At 40.8% G+C, this 24,962-nt stretch overlaps 1 protein-coding gene across 3 annotated transcripts in view; it reads right to left on the bottom strand.

Moving 5' to 3' along the window:
• Positions 1 to 24,962, bottom strand: part of PARD3B (par-3 family cell polarity regulator beta) — a 608,177-nt gene that overhangs the window by 327,260 nt on the left and 255,955 nt on the right. For all 3 annotated transcript variants that reach the window (XM_048869082.2, XM_048869081.2, XM_048869083.2), the window contains one exon: positions 846 to 937. In XM_048869082.2, coding sequence (XP_048725039.1) covers positions 846 to 937 — 92 coding nt within the window. The remainder of the gene's footprint in view (positions 1 to 845; positions 938 to 24,962) is intronic.

Raw genomic sequence — 24,962 nt, 5'->3', positions numbered from 1 at the left:
CACATTCTGAGTTTTGCTTAGAATTTCAGATTGGAAGAAACTCAAAGTGAAACACCACCTACTTTCCCCAAGTTTCATACCAAATCTTGCATGGTTTCCAACCCAAATTGTAAATCATCTTTATTTCACTCAAAACTTGGCCTAAGTTCACCCTTTCAGCAGTCTTTCCCAAGCAGTCAGAAAAACTAACAGACAACTTAGATCACAACAACCGTGTTAGACTTCAGCACCAGCTATCTCCTGCCTAGTACAACTGAAGGAAAGAGGAGTTACTCATCTGATTGTCCTAGAACAGGTCTCACAAAAGGTGCCTATGCAAATTTGCCTATCCTGCACAATGGATGATCTAGATATAGCATTTTACCGGTTATAAAAGTGCATCTACAAATATAATAAAAGTCTAAAAAGCAACTGAAGAAATAACCTTAATAATAAAAACAGAGATGACAGTTTAACCAAGAAAATTATTTACTTTTTGTGGGACATTAAGGATCAGAGGAGTGCTTATTTGTTTAGACACATGCACTCCACTTATCTTAGTCTTTAAGCTGCTTGTGAAATTGATTAAAAAAGCAAAACACAAACATATAAAAGAGCAGCATATTTCTTCCTTCCCCCATAACCCATCATCAGTCAGAACATACAATACAGGTCAAAGTCACTAACATTCATCATCCAAGGTAAAAGATACAGTGGAGTGAATTTTCAGGGTGGAAAGGAAAAAAGGGGGAAGTCACTATGACGATGGGCACATGTACTTAAAATAAAAATGACAGTCTTCTTGTCCTGTATGCTGGGAAACATATTCATGAATCAATATTAAACAGAAGGTTTAATACTCATACCTGAAAGTGAACTTGGCCTTCTGAGATGTCAGCTGTTCAGTGTGCCCAGTGAGATCCATTTCTCCATCTTCAAAAGATAACTGTGTTGCACCCTATTGAGAGAGTCACATTTTGAAATAAAATATATTTTGATGGGTTTGAAACAATAGTTGTATGATATTTGAATCTCCGCTTGAAATGGAAAACAAGAACAAGCAGAAATATCTCAGCATTCCAGTTGGCAGTGGAAATGAGAGGTTCTGTTCTATATATAGAACGTAAGGCACTCTGCTGTTTCTCTAAGCACTTTGTATCTGAGGTGCTTTCCTTATTGGACAGAGTCCTACGCGCTTACAATGACTTTCTGGTTTAATACTCTGCGAAGTCCATCATTATTTGCTTTCAGAACTCAAATGCTAACATACTGTACAGTAATCAAGGCCACATGTATTCTACAGTACATTAGGTCTCTATTATATAGCAGCAATCTCCCCTGCCCAAACTTATTTGGCTTGTTGAGGGATTTGGTGAGGTGCCTCCCCTTTCATCTTGTGGTTGTGCCCTAATTCTTCATTTTCTTCCCCTTCCCTGAGTGGCTCATTTCCTCCCCAAATTTACATGGTCCATTGGTGACTCAGATATGCTCAGTACCTGCCAAGTCAGAATGGAAGGGGATCAGAGAGGAGGAAAACTGATTCTGTTGGTGCCCAACTCACTTGGCCATCTTGCCCCACAAGTCTAGATCTCCTCTACCCTCATTAGTCGGACAGAGGCATAACATACTCATGTGCGCCCCACAGCGCTCTCCAAGTTAAAGAGATAGTGCAGAAGCTGCAGAGTAGAGCTTGCATACCCAAAAAGCTCCTTGGGAACAGAAAAAGCCTTCTGGCTTCCCCAATGCTATTTGCCAGATAATGAGTGGGAATGGCTGGAGGGAAAGGGTTGTGAAGAATCACCGAAACTCTGCAAGAAAGAAAGTACTTGAAGCTGAATTTTTCTGGTGCTTCTGAGCTCCATAAAGGTACAGATCTGGCCTGAAACTCTCACTTTTTCTGATCCAGAGCCACCTCCTCAGCCAATGATCAGCTGGCTGGCTTTGAAGAAACCCAATAGCTTTGGCTCTTCAGTATCTGCTTTTGCAATAGTGCTACAGCAGGGAGAATATTTATGTGGTAAAAGCAGTTTTTTGCAACAACCTCACAGAAAAGAATGTTACGCAGCCATTTGACCAGATACAAAATATGTTGCACACAGGGACCTGGCATTAACGCCAAAGCACTTTGGAAACTATCATTTAACTTTCTGTTCCAGAACCTCATCTTCTTTGTGTTTGCTTTCTTCTTTATTGGGAAGGGGAAGAGGTACCAAAGAGATAAGACCACTGTCAGCTTGTGATGTATTAGCTTTAATGTACTGTACTTCACTGTGACCCTCATGGCAATAATGTAAACAGAGCAAAATCCATAACAAAGACCTTCCTTGGAGAGGTCACTTCTGCCAGCTCTTGTAACAGGAATATAGCTGGAAGATATAAATCTTCAGATGTCAGCACACAAAGAGAATTCAATTCATTGTTTGATCTTAACCAGATAAAAACTAAAGTTAATTTTTTTCACCAATGGAACACATTCGTCCAGTGTATATTCTTACTGTTACCAAGTTGTCTTCAGATAACCAGAGTGGCAAGGTTGTATGCCAAATCTAAAAACAATAGCAGCTGGACTGGTTATTCTATTTCCTCAATAATAAGATCTTACGGCCTAAGAAGAAACTATGTTATAACTTTCCATTTCTCTCAGAAATATGATTTTGTAAGACTGGTATTGTTGAGGTCTATATATATATATTATAGTGTCTTGATGATTTCTATGACAAGTTGTTCAGTTTATAAGTAACAAGGGAAAAAAAGATGGATTTTTCTTGCAAGCTAAGCTTGGAATTGGTAGATCAAACTGGGTTTTATCTTGTTCATGAACTATTCTTTAAGTGGAATCTAACATAGAGACAGAATTATTGCCTAATCTGAATAGAAGTCAGCTCACTCCAATGTAGAATAGCAAAACCAATACAGCTAATAAGAATAAAAGCTATTTTTTTGTAATTAAAGTAAGTAAATAAGACTGAGTACACAGAGGAGGCAGATATTTTGCAGTCATTTTCATAGTGGAACCACTCTTCAAGGGACAATTCTCTGATAAACTCTGAGAATTCCCTACTCTGTATTATCTCATAAATCAACAAAGCAATCTCAAACAAAGGGTAAGTGATGCAAATCTGACGCACAGTCTCCAAGCGATGACTTCTACTTCCTAGCAAATCCAGCCTTGACGGCAATAAGATCCACAAGCACACAAACTTAATTAACAGGAATGTATGAGATCTAGCAACTCACTAGTAAAGCAAACCCTATAACAACATGGTAATACTGGTGCTGAAGACGCTCTTGCCTTTGTATAGGGTTGGCAATAGTAACACAAATAGAAATATCAGAATTTGATCTCATACTGCACCTTTTACTCACAAGTATTCCTAGATTTGAAGACATAAAGGACCTTTTGGATCACCTGATCTCCAGCATAACAAAGACCTTAGAACCTCACCCTGTAATTTCTGCATCAAACCCAGTACTTCTGTTTAAGCTGTACTCTCAACTCAAAGACATAAGGCTCTCAATCACAACAGTCATCATTAGGAGCTGAAAAATAGTACAAACGCAGCCTTACATATTAAAACCTCTTATTGACAGAGGGAAGGTGGACCAGAACACTGAGTTTACAATCTGAGAAGTGGCATGGAATCTCTTGTTTCAGGGCGATAATCATCAGAAATGGGCAGAAGGGAATTCCACATAATACCTCAGCTAACCTGTAGAACTGTACTAGGTTTAATCCCATCACCTTCTGGCCCAAATGAGAGAATGCTAGAGCATGAGCTTATGGCAACATGAGAATCATTAAAAAATAATAAATAATCCCACAATAATGCTTCCAGAGCTGACTTTAGATTTTTCAACAGCAGCAGAAGTAATAACTGTGTCACCATATAATTTACTCAGAGTCAACTGACAGCATAATACAAAAGCACTACAGGTTTTATTTTGCAAATAAGAAGTATAACATGCTAAATCACGTGGTGAAAGGAAAGTCACGAAATTGCACATATCTAAAAACAGGGAAAATATTTTTACTTTCAATTTAAGAAATTTAAAGAAAGTGCTGTTAAAAACCATGTCTTTCAACTTAGAACCAGAAGGGAGAAAACAAGACTTTTGTAATATAGTCAACTTTGAAACCTATCCTCTTGGCCAGTCCTGTACAAACACATATAACCCAAGTGCTTGAAAATTTCTTGTATTCCTTTTGCTACAGCTCTCAAATTGTGCATGACTGCATGTGCCTGAGAGAGAGTGTGCGTGTAAACCATTGACTGAGATATATCAGAAACCCTTATCTTTCCTTCTCAACAAAAAATACCATGTTTAGATTTGTTGTACATTACACACAATACTGAAAAGATGTTAGAGATAACCAGGCAAACAAGTGTAAAAATGTTCCATTACAGCGTTAGCATGATAAAATGGCTACTTACCTTTTATTGTGATTCTTCAACAGCATTGTGTCTGCATAGTCACACCAGAGAGGAATGTGTCCCCAACCCAGCAAAGCTCAACTTCAGAAATATTCAGAGCTCAGGTTATAAAAGGACCCCCAACTATCTCAATTCCTCCTGGTAAACCAATAATGCTGTAAGATTAGTAGTTACAGGCAATGGGGAAGATGGGCAGACAGTGTGAAAATGCTCATACATCACTCTTGAAAAGCTACAGTTATGACAAGTAACCATAATTTTCTTCTTGTGTTCCAGCAATGGCAGAGACACAGCGTGGTATCCTACCTCCACAGGAGTTCTGCCACCATTGTTTTCAATATTAGCATTGAGTGGGTGATGGATAAGCTTGAGGAGGCAGCTGTCGATGCTGCTGAGCTGAGCACTATTCTGTTTTGAGATCTTGAATAAGCCAATGACATTTCTTGTTGGCTCAGTTTGGTGAATTGCTGCACGGACAGGTCAATCTTGACAGGCAAGAAGCAGTACGCGTAGGTCTGGTTATTTATCAGGATAAAACAAAGACCCTGACCATCACTATCATGCAGCCTCCAGCTCCAGATTATAACCAGCTCAGTATTAACCTGTCCGGACAGGACATCGGGAAAGTGGTAACTGTTGAGGACTTGGGCAGCATCATAGACAGTACTGGAGGATGCTCAAGAGATGGAGACACCTGAATAGCAGCAGCTGCCACCATATTTTTGGCCTTTCGGCAACCTCTGTGGCAATGACACAACATCAAAGCTTGCTACAAAGTTGCAGATCAATAGAACGTTGGTTATACCAACTTTGTTGCATAGCAGCAAAACATGGCACTGACGAAGTCTGAAGAGCATTGGATTGACATTTTCAATTCTTGTTGTGTTTGCCAACTGCTCCACATTAAGTGTCAGGACGAGATCAGAAATGAGGATATTCTAAGCCAAACACAGCAATTGCCTCCATCATCAGCACTGGGTCGGCTTAGGCAGCTTTCTTGGTATGGATATGTTATTAGAATGGAAGTCCAACTAATTCTGAAGCGTCTTTACCAAAGAATGCCGCTACACAGCTGGAGATCAGGTGGTCACCAAAAGCTTCAGAGGTGCGATAAGATTTCCAGGGATGGACAAACTGAATATCCAGCCAGACTACCGTAAGAAGCTATCTAGAGATCAATCTGGGAGCTGCTCAGTCTGCTAGGCAGCCACATTCCGTTGGGATTTGCCATGATGATGATGGTTCCAAAACAAGTCTAAGAATCAGATGCTGAGTTGAGAGAGTAGTGCTGTATAAATGTCTGAAGAAAACCCCAGGTGGCAGCCCTGCAGCAGGAACACCTTGCACCTAAAGCATAAGGTGTGCATTTAACATTATCTTTTATCAATCTGAAGAATGCAAATGAATATATGCATCAACTAGGGAAGTTTATGTACATATAGACAAAGCCCAAAGTAAAATATCTTGATTTGGAACGTAATTTTAATTGAAAGAGTTAAAAATGAAAATAGTTATTTGAAGTTCAAGCTTACAGTGCTGCATCCCTTGAGGACACAGGCTTTTATTAACAAAGGAAATGCAGTACCAGAAAATCCTAATCCTAAAAGTAAAAGGTCACAAAGCAGCAGCAGCAGGTTATAGCTCTTTATTTCCTTATTTGGCCAATAACAGCCCTCCTTTCAAGAAAGTTCAGCAGGAGTTCAGATCTTACCAACCTAACAAACAGAAACATGCAAGGAAATTTGTGGGCTTAAAGGGATACTTAGTTTACAAATGCAGGAAATGTATCATCTGTTGCTCTCACAGACAAGTTTAATTACCACATTTAAAAAGTGAACATTTTTAGCAACACTTTCAGGATCAGGAGAGCATTTCTGACAGCCAGAATGAGTTTAAACACCGCAGCACTATTTTTAGCTTTAAAAATAAACACTTTCATAAATATTCCCAAACCAATTAGCAGCAGCTAGAAAGTAAAGGTGTTTACATTTAGTTAGGACTAGACCCAACAATTTACAGACTGCACATAAGAAACAAAAGAGCACAAGCCCAATCTACTATCAAGGGGTGAATACAAATTTACCCTGTTTAATTTTAAAATATTTTAACTTAACCTTAATGTAAATCAGTTGAACCACAGAGACACACGTGCCACTGAGAACTGTTCAAAGACACCTGTTGTACAGCTTTTAAGATTTTGATAGTATGATTCCACGTCTTAATGCATTTCCTCAGAAAAATGTAACATTTTTTCACCGTGTGTGTGTGTGTGTGTGTGTGTGTATAAAAATCAAAGGAAGCACTCCTTGTTGAATTACAATAACCAGTGTCTTTTATTATTACATTACTACTACAGGTATCAGATCCAAAAACCCTAGAAATATTGGAAAGGGTTCAGAATCCAAACCTTATCTGTGTTGTCCTGCTGCACATTTAGTGTCCCTAATTCTACAATGGGCCTAATCTAAACCTTGGATGCCAACACTTCTCAGTTTTAGGGTGGGAAAGATAATTGGGAGGAGGTATTCAAACTCAGGACTCCAATCTAAATAACTGATCTCAGGCTCATTTCTAACTACTGCAGCATTATTACTACAAAACTTCTACTGGTATTTTAGGTTTATAGGTCCAGCCCTAATCCAGTAGCATTTAGGCAAATAGTTTAACAACATAAAAGTCTGTATGAAGTAGCTTACAGTTAAATATTACCAGTTGCCTAACTCCGAGTAAATTTTAACTGGTTATTAAGAAAGCACCACAGGTAAAGCTAATATCTATGAACATTAAACAGACATTTACTTTAAATTAAATTAACCATTAGCTATTTCTTCTTCTACAGAGTAAGGATATTTTAAAGCTAGACAATATATTGACTGATGATGTATTTTACAAAATAAGCAGTCAGTTATCAGCAATCTGTTCTTTGCCATCTCTGTAGAAGAAAGGATGGATCAACTAAAAAAAGAAGACATTTTTAAACAGCAAAGAAAAAAACACAAGCCTGCTGTGTATTAAATACTTTTGGTGGACTACACAAAAGATTAAACTCATTTAGGTACCAGAAACAAAAACTATTGAAGTCAAGATCAGCATTTCATCTGTTCAGCAAATCTTTCAACATTAGGCTATCACAACCCTGTCTGTCTCTACCCACACAGTAACAAATAAAAGGAGAAAAAAGCTGTCTGAAATAGATGTTTGCAAGCAGAATGTTTAGTACTGCATATGTAGAGCTAAAAGAGGCTTCAAGAGAACTCTGGCTTCATTTTAACACCTTGCTATTTATTTCTTCCACTAAATTCAAACATGAAACTAGACTCTTGAAAAACAGACAGTCAGAGAAAAATGTATTTCTGAGCATGCTCTTAATTGCAAAGTCCATCTTAAAGAGGAAGATGTTGACTGATGGACATCTAATCTGCCATATTTTAACTAATATTTTTAGAACTGTAAATATATATTTTTAAAAGAATGAAACATTCCTAATTGTACAACATCCATTCGTCTAGGAGCTCCATATCATAACTACCATCAAAACATCAACCAGACTCTTTTTTAAATTAGTCAAACTAATGTACATGCCAGTCAATAAAATACTGCTAAACCGAAGGAAAAGATGGCAATATTTTCTACTGGACTCTTCCAATCTTTCCAGAAGTGTGTTTAATGTAGATGATTCTGCCACCATAAAACGTGATATGTATTTTTAAACAGCCCGCAATACTTCCATTTCACTTACTGATTAAACTATATCATCCTCTTAACCATTCAGAATAAAATTAATTTGAAATGGATAACTGATGGAATTGTGCAGTGTCTACAAATGCAATTAATCACTTGATGAAGATGATTTTAGGGCAGGCATAGGCAACAAATATGAAAACATGAATCTTAAAGCTTCTTTCACTTTTGTCAATTGAAATGTATTCCACTGGACTACTTGATATGATTTGGGAATGAGGCCAGTTGGTAGATTGATTAAACAAAGGGCTCATTTTAAAAAAGAAGAAAAAATGTACTTCTACAGATGTTCTTAACAGAAGTGATCTGATGTTTAGTAACTATGTTTAGGCCATATATATTTTGACTTCCAGCAACATGTGGTAAGTCGAGAAATGGTGACAGCAATATTTCCCCCCCACGACTACACAGGGATTTCCTGAATGTCTGCATGTGCCACTAGAGGCTCCAATTCAATAAGATAGTTCCTAAGCATCTGCTTAGGTAATCAGTGGGACTACTCATGTGCTTAAAGTTAAGCATGTGCTTAAGTACCTTGCTGAATTGGTGCCAGGATAAGAACTGGGAAAGGGAAGGAAAGAGGTAATGGTTAGGAACACCTGTTATGGTACCATCATCAAAATAACACTGGAAAACTTGACAAAAGGGGGCAAGGGGAGAGGAAACAAAAATTCAAATGAAAAAAAACTTATTGGATGCAAAAAAACTGAAAAAAATCCTGCCCTTATTTATTTTAAAATATCTTAATCTGGGTTTAGTTATCAGTTATTAGTTTGGGCTTGCACACGTTCTTTGTGAGTTTTCTCTATTATGAGTATTAATCACTATGGTCAGTAATTTTTAAATTCTAAATTAATAAAATTACACATATTGTGACAGGACAAGGCCAGATGGCCATAGAAAAGTAGCAGGAGATAGATATATTATCTCCAGGCTAAACAAATCCCTGGTACCAGGATAAATTAAATGGCAGCTGCTCCAAGTCAATTAAGACACCTGGGGCCAATTAAGAACTTTCCAGAAGGCAGGGAGAAGGCTAGGTTGATTGGGACACCTGAAGCCAATCAGGGGCTGACTGAAACTAGTTAAAAGCCTCCCAGTTAGTAAGGTGGGTGTGGATGTCAGGAGCTGTGGGAGGAAGTTGTGCTGTTGGAGAGACTGAGCAGTACACGCTATATCAGGCACAAGGAAGGAAGCCCTGAGGTAAGGGTGAAGTGGAGCCTGAGGAAGGGGGGGCTGCTGTGGGGACGTAGCCCAGGGAATTGTACATGTCATGTTTCTAAAAGGTCAGCTACCATAGCTGATACTATTGTAGGGTCCCTTGTCTGGGGCCCAGAGTAGAGGGTGGGCCTGGGCTCCCCTGTTCCCCCCCCCCCACACACACACACAATTAGTCATGGAGACTGGGAGACAACAGAGACTGTGCAAGGAAGGATAGCTTCTCTCACCTCCCTTGCTGGTTTATGATGAAAATGGCTCAGTAGACTGTGACCCTTGTCTCTAGACAGAGAAGCGTTACATGGGGAGGGTCACAGCGAGCCTCTGAAGCTAGTGAAATCTGCCAGGAAATGTGGGACCCATGGACACAGCTTTGTCACAATATACAGTATGTTAGATATCTTTTAAAATTAAACCATGCTGTCATTGGAAAGTTTCTGCTACAGTAAAATATGTACACAGCTATACTGCACAAGGGCCAATGTAAATATTTGAAAATTCAGGCATTGCATCACGACACTTGCAGAAATAATCATAACATGAAAAGCTGGATAGAGGCTGCCTTATATCTCACCCTAAAATACTGAAGGCCAGAGAAATACTGTTCTGTGTACATTTGAATGTAGTATAACAATGTGTATCTTAAAGATCTTTGTACAGAACTATACAAAATCTGAGATGGTGTAGAAATAATAATATTTGAGCTCCTTCAAAGGAAAGGGATTATGATGCAAGTGAAGAGTAAATTATGCATTTAAACAGATTTAAGTAGAGCAGGGATCATTTCAGGCCTGGAGAATTGTAACTAGTACACACAGCATTGGTCTGCCATCAAACTGTATAAAAGCTGCCAGGGCAATGAAACACAAGGCCTCAGCACCAAAATCAAAGGCCTCTTAACACTTAAGGTAAAGGAAATTCTCCATTAGCTGTAATAGTATTAGGGTTCACACCTTTTTTAGTCAGTTCATAGAATATGAGACATAGTTCATAGAATATCAGGGTTGGAAGGGACCTCAGGAGATCATCTAGTCCAACCCACTGCTTAAAGCAGGACCAATCCCCAATTTTTTTTTTGCTCCAGATTTCTAAATGCCCCCCTCAAGGATTGAACTCACAACCCTGGATTTAGCAGGCCAATGCTCAAACCACTGAGGGAGGCTAGGAAGAACAGACAGAGCAAATCCTAGTGTAATTAAGCGCAGGGCTCAAAGGAAGAGAAAAATCAATACTAATATTCTTGAACATCTTCAGAAATGTCGTCACATCACTCCTCTGTACATAAAACATGTCATGACTTAAGTACAGGGCTTAAGACTTGAGAGCTTCCAGGGCTACACATGAGCAGTCTCCATGGTGGTATAAAAGCTGCCTTTTATAAGCCTTGCAAAGGATACAAGATATTGGGATTTGAAGCCATTACTGGTTTAAGGCCAGGTCTACACTAGAAAATTAGGTCAGCATAATTTAGGGTTGCCAGGCTTCTGGTTTTTGACCAGAACGCCTGGTCGAAAAGAAACCCTGGTGGCTCTGGCTGGCACTGCCAACCGAACCATTAAATGTCCGGTTAGCAGCACAGCGGGGGCCTGGCGCTAAGACAGGCTCCCTGCCTGCCCTATCTCCGCATGGTGGCCGGAAGCGGCCGCCAGGTCCCTGCAGCCCCTAGATGCAGGCGTGAGGGCAGCTCGTGGCACCTCCCTGGCGGCCCATGCATCTAGGGGCTGCAGGGACCTGGCGGCCACTTCCGGGTACTACAGTAAGCGCCTCCGGGACCCCACACCTGCTCCCAGCTTCAAGTCCCCCCCGCATCCAAACATCCTCCCAGAGCCCACACTCCCACCCCAATACCCTGTCCTCTCCTGCACCCCAAATCCCTCATCCCCCGCCCCAGAGCCCTGACCCCCCTGCACCCGAACCCCCTGCCCCATCCCGAAGCCCTCTCCCATACCCTGAACCTCTCATTTCTGGCCCCACCTGGAATCTGCACCCCCAGCCCAGAGCCCATACCCCCACCCCGGCCTGGGATGAAGAAAAGGAAACATTGGAAAGAAAAGGAAACATGGAAAGAAAGGGTGAAGAAAAGGAAACATGGAAAGAAAAAAACATAGCGGCTGTTTGAAGTTGCTCAGGGATTTGGAAGATTAAAATAAATCCCAGGAAGATAGAATGGGCCAGTCATGTGATTATATGAATCTAAGGGTATGTCTACACTATGAAATTAGGTCGAATTTATAGAAGTCGGTTTTTCAGAAATCGTTTTTATATATTCGAGTGTGTGTGTCCCTACAGAAAATGCTTTAAGTGCATTAACTCGGCGGAGTGCTTCCACAGTACTGAGGCAAGCGTCGACTTCCAGAGTGTTGCACTGTGGGTAGCTATCCCACAGTTCCCGCAATCTCCAGAAATGAGATTCAAAAGTTTGCGGTTCTTTTCCTGTCTACCTGGCCAGTGCATCTGAGTTGAGAGTGCTGTCCAGAGCAGTCACAATGGAGCACTCTGGGATAGCTCCCGGAGGCCAATACCGTCGAGTTGTGTCCACAGTACCCCAAATTCGAGCCGGCAAGGCCGATTTAAGCGCTAATCCACTTGTCAGGGGTGGTGTAAGGAAATCGATATTAAGAGCCCTTTAAGTCGAAAAAAGGGCTTCATCGTGTGGATGGGTGCAGGTTTACATCGATTTAACGCTGCTAAATTCGACCTAAAGTCCTAGTGTAGACAAGGGCTAATAAGCAGAGATGTGTAATTAGACCTACAGAATTTTTTTAAATAAGACTATCTTTCCACAGTTAGAAGCCTGCACTATATCATATACTAGATCAGCAAACTAACTGCAGAAAGAATTGTTTTGTTTTTTTTTAAATGGGATGCATGCTAACAGAGAAAGTAGAAGAAAAATTAAGTAATTATTCAAAATGTATAAATCTATAATCAATCACTTACCCTAAGTGCTTCAAGAAAGAATAAAAATAAGACCTAAGGCAGAAGTCTTATGGATAATAAAAACTGCTCTATCTTTGAGCAACATAGATTTTACTTTGTAGATTTTCGAGCTTTTGTAAATAAAGCACTGAAAACACTGCTAAGAGCCAGATATCACATGGGCAGGCACTGTGGATGGTTCCAGCTGTGCAAATGTACTTTTTTAATTTTAATACCTTATTTACCTTTTGGTCTTTTAATTAATTTGAAGTGGATTTAATAGAAATGTGCTAGATTAACAGCCCTGCAAATCCATGACTTAATTTATTTATGGAAAATATGTACCAACACTAAACAGTGCAAGACAGTGAAGAACCAGGTATTATGAGTTTAAATTTACCATTCCCATTGCTTCCCGCTTTTGGACATGAGAGGTTTGTATTCAAGTATGGTGCATAACCCTTGGACATTTGAGTTCCCACCAGAGTCGTTTTGGAGCATTCACATGGGAACAAAGATCACTCCGAAACTACGTTGGCGCCATAAACACTTACCTCTTTCCCAGCTGGATGGGAATTCCCTTGGGGCAACAAATAAGTGCAAAAATTAGCATTAAAACTCACATATATTTCTGCCAGGAAATCCACCAATTGGTCTCAGAGCAAATGAACAAAACTTAATGTCATCGCCTTCCAGCCTGACATGCCACCTCCAGCCCCTCAAAATCCAGAGCCCCAAACACTGTTTACATGAAGGACTTTCCCGCTGAGTGCATGGGGGAGGAGAAACAGGAAATTATTCTGTCATGTTGCCCACTCTGCGCTTGTATTAGTTTTGGGTACTTTGTGCTCATTTTCCTTTGCTCCCCACTGTAATATAAAGCAGTGTCTTTGAATTTAAAGGCATAGAATGGAGCATGTTATTTGAGAAAAAACATATGTATAATACATCTAGAGGCATATCAGTTAGAGAGGGTGGATAGTCTATTTCCAGTTTGTGACATCTGTCCATTAAACAACAGAACTAAACTTGGTAGTTTTTATCCTCCACTTTTGTTTATTATTATTTGCATCTTGGCACTAAGACAACCTTAGTTCATTTTCAGCATTTGCACAAACTGCAAATAAATTTGCTTGTAAGACTTTAGCAATGAAAATTAGTGGAAGGGTGCTCAGAATATTCACACTAGAAATCTATATTTTATCTATCTAGTATATTTACAAATAGTATATTTGCAATTGAATGGTTTACATTAACAATATGTATGCATACAACATGACTTACCAAAAAGTAATAAGTTTATTTTATTTCCTGCACTTCAGATATACAGTAACTCCTTGTGGTATTTATGTTCCTGAAAAATGCAACTTTAAGCAAAACGATGTTAAGCGAATCCAATTTCCCCATAAGAATTAAATGTAAATAAGGAGGGGCGGGGGAAAGGTTCCAGGGAAACTTTTTTCACTGGACAAGAGACTATATATGTGTGTGTGTGTGTGTGTATACACACAGTAAGTTTTAAACAAACAATTTAATAGTGGTACACAGTGATGATGATTGTGAAGCTTGGTTGAGGTGGTGGAGTCAGAGGGTGGGATATTTCCCAGGGGATGCCTTACTGCTAAATGATGAACTAGCACTGGGGTGAGCCCTCAAGGGTTAACCCATTGTTGTTAATGTAGCCTCACACTCTACAAGGCAGCACGAATGGAGGAAGGGGAGCCAGCATGGCAGACAGAGACACACTCCATGTGTGAGAGAGAGATGCGCATTGCCCCTTTAAGTACACTAACCCCACTCTAAGTACATTGCCTTTTTAAGTAAATCAGCAAGTTGAGACAGAAGCTGCTGCCAGGAAGCTTCCTCTGTCCTGAGCCCTGTCCTGTCCCCATCTGCTCTATGGAAATGGGGTAAGTGGGGTGCAGAAGCAGGGGGGAGAGGGACACCCTGACATTAGCCCCCCTCTTCCTCCTCCTCTCCCCCCTGTCCTGCACAGCAAGCAGAAGGCTCCAGGGAGCAGCTCCAAGGCAGAGGGCAGGAGCAGCACATGGCAGTGGGAGGAGGGACAGCTGAATTGCCGGCAATTGATAGCCTGCTGGGCAGCTGCCACACAGAGAACTTAGGGAAATGGGAGCTGACAGGGGGGCTGCCAGTCCACCCTGGTTCCAAGCCCCCACCAGCTAGCTGCAATGGGCTGCTCTTCCTGCAAGCAGTGGACAAAGCAGGCGGCTGCCAAACGACATTATAAGGGAGCATTCCACAACTTTAAACGAGCATGTTCCTTAATTGATCAGCAATGTAATAACAAAACAACATTAACCAGGACGGCTTTACGTGAGGAGTTATTGTACTTTTTTCTTTGTATTTCTGCCACAAGCAGCAGAAAACACCACTAAATGGCACTATTTGGGAATGGTACTTTTCTTTGGCTCTATAGTATTTGGAGGGTGGGGGAAAGTTGATTCCTGGGCTATGTCTACACTACTGCTTATGTCAGTATAATTTATGTCACTCAGGGATATGAGTTACGCCAATATAAGCACCAGTGTAGACAGTGTTATGTTAGCAGGAGAAGCTACAGCCGCTCACAGAGGTGGTTTTATTATGTTAACAGGAGAGCTCTCTCCCGTCGGCATGGAACATCTTTACCATACACTGTGCAGCTGCGCCATTATGTATAGACAAGATTTGAAAACAAGTCTACAGTTTGGTTTCTTTGTCAGTTGTGCAAAGAGTAATAGATCACATCCCTTTTAAAAATAAAAGGAGTACTTGTGGCACCTTAGAGACTAACCAATTTATTTGAACATAAGCTTTCGTGAGCTACAGCTCACTTCATCGGATGCATACCGTGGAAACTGCAGCAGACTTTATATACACACAGAGATCATAAAACAATACCTCCTCCCACCCTTGATTATCATGCACATTGTGTAGAGAGTTGTCACTTTGGATGGGCTATTACCAGCAGGAGAGTGAGTTTGTGTGTGGGGGGGTGGAGGGTGAGAAAACCTGGATTTGTGCTGGAAATGGCCCAACTTGATGATCACTTTAGATAAGCTATTACCAGCAGGACAGTGGGGTGGGAGGAGGTATTGTTTTATGATCTCTGTGTGTATATAAAGTCTGCTACAGTTTCCATGGTATGCATCCGATGAAGTGAGCTGTAGCTCACGAAAGCTCATGCTCAAATAAATTGGTTAGTCTCTAAGGTGCCACAAGTACTCCTTTTCTTTTTGCAAATACAGACTAACACGGCTGTTACTCTGAAACCTTTTAAAAATAATCACTAAAAGCACTATACAAATCAAATCAGGATTATTTCTTTATGAAAATTTTATTTAATCTAGTTAATGTTCTAAATTGCATCTGTGCAATCATGCATGCTATTGCACATCTCCAATCACTGAAAAATTGAGTCCAAATTTTAGTACCACCATATGAGACTAAAGAAGGAATATTTTCAAAATTGCATACAGTTACATGGAAAAATCTTTACAAATTTAGTTAGTAGTAACAAATTAAAATCTAAACCCTTTAACAGCAACCAATGTGCATTCAGTGCAATCTGAAATGCCTGAAAGTACACTTATATTCTGAAAACTGATTGTACAAATGACAGCTTAGCGTTATATCTTTCTTCCCTTCCGTTAACCTATTATCAAATTTAGCTGAATTTCACAGTCAAACAAACAAATTCCTTTTTTCCCTTTTTTTTTTAAAATGACACACTCACAAGCTTATTCTGGTATCTGAAAATCAATAGTGATGGTGCTAAAAGCATTTATCTGAAACCACCCCCTCACCATAAACTGCAGTGAGCTTGGTTTTCAAATGTCAAAATCCAAACCAGCACCAGTTTTGCCCATTATTAAAATTTCAAGGTATGTATTTTTTTTGTTTGCACTTCACACCAATGATTTCAATTCTAAACACAGACACAGCCTAAACTCAGATACAGCTTGTGACGCACAAAATAGCGTGGACTGCTTTTCTACTGTTCTGTTAGTTCTGCATTGCTGAGAAGAAGAATATCTCGTCTTTCAGGCACATCATGTCTTCAACACCTAATATCCTATAGCGAAGGAGGGCAAAAGTTAGGCCCTGACTACATGAGAAAATTGTGCTGATTTAGCTAAATTGGTTTAGAAGCTAAGTTAGGCCAGGGCTACACAGGGGGTGGGGGTTGGGTCCCAAACTAAGATATGCAACTTCAGCTATGCTATTCGCGTAGCTGAAGTTGAAGTATCTTAGCTAGACTTACCTGGCCATCCGCACGGCGGAGAGTCAACTGTGGCGGCTTCCCCGTTGACTCTGCTTACTCCTCCTGCCAAGGTGGAGTACCGGCATCGATTCGGGATTGATTTATCGCGTCTAGATGAGATGCGATAAATCGATCCCCGATCCAGCAGGTAGTGAAGATGTATCCTTAGTTAAATCAGCACAATCCCCTGGTTGGGGATGCCTTTACTTTGTTTTAAAAGTCCCTTATATTGATTTAGGTTCAGTTGGTAAGGAAGTGACGTGGCCAACTGTCAAACTCAGCAGATAAAACTTGGAAATGATAAGAAGCAGACAGCATGGCCCTGACCTTCCAGTATAGAGAGGCTATTTTACGTTATATCGCCAGCAGATTATGGTCCTATACCTGGCCATGGAAGGATAAACTCAGTGTATAGGTTTATCTAACTCTGATGCCATAGCTCCTATACCATCTGTTCTTCCCCGTCACTAATGTAGGAATTGTGGCCTAGGGAACAAGGCACAGCCAATGTGTCCCTGTACACCACTGACCCCTGGCTGCAGTATCAGCCTCTCGGGTTAAGGTTGAGAATGGCTTTCTATTTAAAGGTCAGGTTTTCTAAGTCTCTAAAATTTGCATGCTTACTTGGATTGTCTTGAAATTTCCTGTGCCTCCTGGGGGTACTTCGTAGTGTTAGTGAGGAAAATTTTGGGTCATTGGAGCAACGAAAATCAACAGGTTTTCATAACTTCTTTTCAGAACACTTGAGGCTCAAACCATCGGTCTGACTGTCCCCCAATTAATGTCAGTCACTCAACATTTCTCTGAGCTAGTGTATGGCACCCACTCTCACTTTAGGGAAGCAATATTGAAAACATTACTAAAGGAAGAGTTTTGTGGACCCGAGCCTAAGTGAATTGCTCAGTGCCAGGAAGTCTGTCATGGAGCAGGGAATTGAATCCAAGGTCCCAACCACTGGATCATCCTTCCTCTCATGCCTACCTCATAAGTATTCACTTGGGGGGGGGGGGTAAGACTGCAAACTTATTTGCTCTTCAGTAGATTCAGGCACTGAGTTAATGAAAGATTTATCAACTCACTTCAACTCAAGTAGCTTATTTGTAACACATTAAACATGATCCCCATAGACATTTACAGTTTAGTCCTTACCTCCCAATTATAGAAGAGGCTTCAGTCTCACAAGAAATTAAAAAACTAGAGCTAAAAAAGCCCCCCGAAGTTATATCTGGACATAAGGACAATAAAAAGCTTCACAACATTTCCCAGTACAGTACACAAATTCCCAGGGTCCCAAGCTTTTCTTTATTCTGCACCAGGATATGGGAAATGTAAAGCCAGCCAATACCTCCGTTAACTTTGTGGATGTACATTGCTCGTTAAAAAAAGTATTTCCTGTTAAACGCTAATATATTGAACACGTTCATATTTGCAGAATCTATCCTCAGACACGTGAATTCCTCAAAAAAGAAATTCACCAAATGTGATCTTCCTGGCCTAGTGTGCACACGGGTAACTGGGTATTGAGCAAAACTTGCAGGAGAACAGGACATAAATATAGGGATAAATTTTTGAAGTGGAAGGACACAATTCACTTTTAGCCTTACTGGGGCTAAATAAAGAAAACAACCAATAAAACATTTATTTAAGTCCAGAGCAGTGTTAAATAGCCTCCATATCAAATAACAAATTCAAGGTTAGCCCTCGTCAACCTAACCCATAGCATTCTGCCCATTTTATGAGGTGGAATGTGGGTACATCAGTCTGCAAAAACTTATGCTCTTCCTCCAGTCTAATAGTGTCCACCAGTTGATCTCCTGGGGTCTCACATTTAGCGCTGGGAGGTTTGAGCCTCTCACCCACATAGGACCCCAGCTATAAGCCGTGTTTTAATTATTAACTCACTTACAAACTTACAACATTTAAATCCTGTTCTTACTCTTTATTAACCTAAATCTGGGCCTCCAAAATGTGGCGAGGAAGGCAAAAAAGTCCACTGGACGGACATATTGCCAATCCTGCACTGAGAGAAAACTTCCTTCCTGATCCCAAAAGCTGGCAGTCAGATCCGCAGCACCAGTTCAAGCTACTCCTCCACCATAAAAGTGTGAGGGTGGGGCAGCAACAAGCAACTGCAGCAGAATGCATGCTGCACGCCTTATGGACTTCATGTACAGGAAAGGGAAAGGTATGGGAGACAATCAGCTACCCCCAGCCTAAACAATGGCAGTGGAGAGAGGTAGAGAATACTCACCACTTAGGCAAGATATCCATCTATAGCTACTCAGGGAGAGAGAGAAGCCCTAGAGTAGACAGTCATGCCCCTCTTTTCAAGACTCCTGTGGGTCTCTCCCTCCTGCAAGTCCAATCAAACATTCTCCTTGGTTAGAGTGGAGGAAGGAGGGGAGTTTAAGACAGCCAACACAATACAGGTATAATAAGGGTTAAATGAAAGCCTGAATCCCTTTGAAGAATTAAGGATTGCCATTTATACATAAGAAAACATACTGCCCTAGACAGAGCTCTTGATCTTGATCCTAATCCTCAATGGGAACGAAGGCAACTCTGTATCATTTTAATTCTGTACAATTCAATTTTAGCATTTTAATTTTGTACAATTCTGTATACAAACGTGCAATATTCTAAACCTCATTTTAAGATCTGAAATTGCAGCTGTGGTGTTACACTACATTTAGGAGTGGATATTTATAATAAATCCATAGGAGTTGACTCACATGACAAAGACATTAATACCACTGGCTTATCTTAAATCCACAAGGTAATTTAAAACACAAAGAGCAATCACCCGAGAGAAAATTTCTAACAAATCCTTTTGACTCCATGAAGGTATTTTCAACCTCTCTCAGGATTTAAAAATACACTAGAAAATAAAACCAAAGGTATTTTACAAAAGGTTATGTTAATTATTAACTGCTTTTTGAAGTAACAACCTGGGTGAGTAAATAATTTGACAGCATGGTGGTATAAATTGCAATGGAAAAAGCAAAATAATTATTTTATGAAAAAAATGATTGAGAGAAGCTAAGGTGCACTGAAATTTTTTAAGCAAAGACAGATCATCGGATGGAAATTCACTGGGAACAAACCAGCACAGCAATAATAAAGCCACATAGATTAATTAGGGTTGAAATACTATAACAAGCAGAGTCTTGCATAATATCTCCTACTGGTAAACATTATAAATACAAAGGGACCAATCACAAGTACTGCAAGACCTGGTACTAATGCGCCTGATTTCTAATTAATTTTGGGAAAATAACAACATGATCCCCATCACTAACTTCATTTTTATATCCTACAGGTATGTTTATTGACTGAAATCACTTCTTTGGGATTATAGAAGGGTTTAATTGCACTATAGCTCTAAACTAATAGAGCTGCATCCTTAATTGCAAGAGCAAGGGTCAGGGAGTAGATAGTTGCTGCTTAGGTAAGCATGACAAGTGACATGAGCAAATGAGTACTATTCGATATGAGAGACAATAGAACAGGTTATTAGATCTCCTATTTCTTATGTACCTCCCTACACAAACATGCAAAGTTCTATGGCGCACTGGTCTCCCATTGGTCAGACAGGGAAATAAGAGAGCTGTCAGGATAGTTAGTAATAAAATGGGCTTCCAGCAGCAGTATCTGTTTAAGTAAATGTTACCACTTATAGTGGTGGTTTCCTGTAAAGAAGATATCCCCAGAAGCATGTTTAGTACAGACGTCTGTGATACAAAGTGAAAGGCAACATCTAATCTATCTCCGCTAGTGCCATTAACTCGTTCCATCATCTCCCCACGCCTCTGAAGGAGATCTTCAAGCTGGTTTCAATTTCAATGGAAACACATCCACCGTGACAGAGTAACCCTCTTTTCTTTGCTTCCTTCAAATAAGGGATAGTCATATCTCAGAGACGCAATAAACTTCATAGTACAGCCTCCATTACCAACATTCTGGCTCCATATATCATCATCAAACCAAATTCCTAATATGAGGTTAGTAGGTGTTGACTAAATTGTCATTCTATCAACTTGGTCTTTCCACACTTAAATCTCAGTCGAAACAAATCACTTCATGACAGTCAGTCAAATTCCATGTTAGGATCACCTTAACTAATGCACTGAATGTATAATAAAAAAAATCCTTATATCTGAGTAGCATATAAGACTGCTGCTCGTGTTAACATGTTTGTGATTTTCTGTTCAGGTTTCCATGAAGTGCTATGACATTTTTTTAACTAGATGCAGGTAGCTATATTTTGGTCAGCTTCTTAGGCCACATCTGAGAAATTCCACTGACTGCCCACTAAATGTACCTAAGACGTTGGGCTGTGTTCAGCATAACGAATGCTGTAGTCCAGTGTAGGGTTGCCAGGCATCTGGTTTTCGACCGGAACACACAGTCGAAAAGGGACCCTGGCGGCTCTGGTCACCACTGCTGACCGGGTTGTTAAAAGTCCGGTCAGTGGCACAGCAGGGGTAAGGCAAGCTCCCTGCCTGCCCTGGCTCTGCGCAGCTCCTGGAAGCAGCCAGCATGTCTGGCCCCTAGGCACAGGGGCAACCAGGTAAGCTCTGCACACTGCCCCCACCCCGAACACCACCTTCGCAGCTCCCATTGCATGGGAACAGTGACCAATGGAAGCTACGGGCGCGGGCAGCATGCATCACACAGAGCTACCTGGTCCCTCCGCCTAGGGGCCAGCAATGCCGGCCGCTTTTGGGAGCAGCGCGGAGTCAGGACAGGCAGGAAGCCTGCCTCAGCCCGCTGCGCCACCGACTGGGAGACACCTGAGGTAAGCACCACCCAACTGGAGCCTGCACCCCAAACACTCCCTGCCCCGGGTCAGAACCCGCCTCCTACACCCTGAACCCCTCATTTCTGGCCCCACCCCAGAGCCCACACCCCCAGTTGGAGCCTACACCCCCACTGCCTGCCCCAGCCAGTAAAAATGAGTGGAGGTGAGGGAGAACTAGTGATAGTGGGAGGGAGGCGGGCTGGAGTGAGCAGGGGCGAGGCCTCAGAGAAGGGGCGAAGCAGTGGGCGGGTCAAGGGTGTTCGGTTTTGTGCAATTAGAAAGTTGGCAACCCTAGTCCAGTGACAATTTCATTTCCCTGCTGCAGACAAAAATCGAAGTGTTACTGAAGTGAATGGAAGAAGAGTATGCAAACTAGTGGATATTAATGGCAAACTACCTTGGTCTGAGGTGTTTTTTTTTAATACTGTTTGTCTGCTTGTTTATATTTTTAAAATCAGTTCATTCCTGGCAATAGCAGAAGAGAGAAGAAAGCATGGCAGCTTAAAGTTCAAAGTAGCTCCTAGAACCTAAGTATGGTCACTTAGTGCAGGTGTGCCAGGGAAACCAGGGAAAGGTAGGGTTGATTGAAAGATTTGTTTTGCACAGAGGAAGTAATGACATGATATAACGAGCACATCTTCATACAGAAGTTAAAATCCATCCAAAAAAAACCCCACACTCCTCACTTTCAACATGCAACCCAAATGTAGTGCACACCCTTCCAGTTCCTCAAAATCTTACTGCTAAACTTTTACTTCAGAAGCCTGTAATCTAGTACCTCCTTAAAAAGTTTCACAGTCAGAGTTTAAGTTTTGCCTGTGACTGAGTTGGAGGAATATGATGGGTGGATGTTGGAAGTGACAAGGAGTCTGAGACTGGGTACTTATGATGCTTAGAATGTGGACTGAAGTTCATCTTAACTATTAAAGTTGCCATAACTGGTGATTTCCTTGATTTGTAATGACTATTTTGATAGGAAATTAACTTGTATTTAAGGTTGCTTAAGTTAAAGTTTGTGTGTGTGTGTGTGTGTGTGTGTGAATTATTTAGGTTTTAAAACTTCAGATTAATAAGCTTATACACAGCACATAGTGCAGTTTTGTTTATCACTTGATTATTTCAAATATTATTACTTACAGATAAACCAAACATGAATTATCCAGGTCTGATTATAATTAGAAATACTTCACAGGCAGAACTGCTGAAAGAACAACATGTCTATGCACCTATTGGAAAACAAGAATATCTATGCTAAACTAATTGAAACAAACACCTGGTAAAAATAAATTAGCTAGTAGAATGTTTTGTGCACTGATGTCACACATTAAAGCTTCCCCACTTTGCCTCATGGAATTGTAAGGCATTTCCCACAGATCTTTTTAATAGTATGAACAATTGATTTCGGGCTATTGTACTTTGCTTGCAGTTTTGCTTATAGTGAACACTATAGTTTCTATTTATCTGCATAAATAATAGCCTACAAAAGTCACTGTAGTACGTGAATGCTTTCCATGTATTTAAAAACTAAGTAAAAATATTATCTCTCATGCTTTCTTCCCAGTGTGTAGGAGAAACAACTTAAATACTTCGTATGTGTGTATTTAACACACACACCCCTTATTTAACAAAAGCCAAGACAAAGGATTTAGTTTTGCATTTTTACTTCTGAATGGGGCAAGGGATAGTAGTCACTCACTCCACAGTCCAGGTCCCTAGTCTAAGATCCTATCAAAGTTCTCTCTCTCTCTCAATCAAGGTTCGAGAGTGCAGGAGTTTCATATTTCTAGGGCAATGTAACATCCAGTGGAAGTCACAGTCACGGAGGGAAAGGCACTAATCTCAAGTAGTTGGGTATAATCCCACTGAATGCTTTGAAATTCAGCACAGAAACCTAGTATGGGACTCTGTATTCAATAGGGAATAGCTAATACAGAGAATTAAGGCAATGTGATCATGCTGACCTGTGTGGCTAAAGTAGACAGACTGCTGCATTTTGTACCAACTGGATCTTTTTGAGGGTATGTGGTTTCACTCCTAGATATAAATTGCAATAAACAAGCCTGGAGGTCATGAATGCATGGCTATGTCTGAGCCCCATATCAAGGGGCACAATCTTCTAGCAAATCAGACTTAAGTGGATCTTTGTGTTATCATGGCTATTCACACATCAACAGCAACAAGCAGTCCAATAAGACACCAATACAGCGGACCAACTTAAAAGTCTGAACACAGATGCTGTTGAAAGTGAGGGATAATAAAGAGGCAGCCAAATTCTTTAAGTTCTTCTCTCTGCTTGTAGCAACACCTCAATCTTGCCTGATTTTGTTCTTGATAATGAGATAGTTGGGAGATAATGTTGCTTACATTGGACATAAAGATGTTGACCTCTGTCTCACCTGCAACTTCAGCCCAATAACCCAAAGTGGCAGAGGTCCTTCCCATCAAACTGAACCTAGAGATGCATTATGGACAACTGTTCCTCCACTTCCAAAGGCCTCACCAGCCCTTCCATTGGCTTCATACAGATGATGAATAATATAAAGGAGGAAAGAACACAGCCTTATGGGACTCTGCAGGTGAGGTGGAGGAACAGTTGCCCATAATACACCTCTAGGTTCAGTCTGATGGGAAAGACCTGAGCCACTGCAAGTTATTTCCTGTTCACCTTCCCAACCACTTGAAGGCAGGGCAGGAGTATTTGATAATTAATGGTACCACATGCCAGAGAACACAATGAGCATGAATGTCCCTCCCTCCTCTGTAGACAGGAGGTGGTCATCCACAAGAACACGGACTGTATTTGTACCATAGTCTTGTTGGAAGCCTGATTAAACAGGAGTCTGTATATTGACTGCTGGTGTTGAGAAGCTAGCAAAAACCAGTCTGCAATTAGCTTGCTCCTAAAATGGAGGCTGGTAGCAAGTAGTAGTTTGGGAAGTAATTAGTGCCAAGCAATTAATATTTTTCAGTCTATTGCACATTTTAGGGTGGTGATAGATCACCTTTGCCAAAGGAAGCATTGATTCTCTCAGCTAGTAAGATTATTTGCTTTTGCTATCTAAGATAAACAGGTGTCAAAGTCATCAGTGGAGAACCCAAATGCCATCAATGCTTCAAGACTACTATTTGTGAGAGTGAGCTGAATTCTTGAAAGAAGGACATGGTGCTTCTTGTCCTATGTTCAGCTTGTTCTTGGGTGGCCCATGAAGCCATCCTGGATCTGACAGATCTAATCTGTGCAGAATAAAATAATTCTTCACTCTAAGAAATGTGGAGTTCAGGGGCTGAGTGGAGGCAGTTCAGAAATTCTACTGCTTGCTCATTCCTCTGCCTCTAGAATGGGCAAAGTTTTGTAATTTAGGAGTCCTAGAGCTTGTCTACACTGCACCACAGTGTAGACTACATGGGTGCAAACTGCAGAGTGCATTAAATTGCTGTGCTCAAACTGCCCTGCGTGAACACCACTGATGCGAAATAAAACAGGACTACATTAATGCAAGTTAGGTATCTTTTAGTTTGTGCCAGCAGTGCCAACATGGGGCAGTCAGAGCAACTCTGGTGCACTCTGCAATTCATACTCGCATAGTCTGTAGACATAGCCCAAGAC

Source organism: Caretta caretta, chromosome 11 (assembly GCF_965140235.1).
Source record: "Caretta caretta isolate rCarCar2 chromosome 11, rCarCar1.hap1, whole genome shotgun sequence".
Lineage (NCBI taxonomy): Eukaryota > Metazoa > Chordata > Testudines > Cheloniidae > Caretta > Caretta caretta.
Note: the sequence above shows the minus strand (reverse complement) of the source record. Positions and strands in the feature narration are given on the sequence as shown.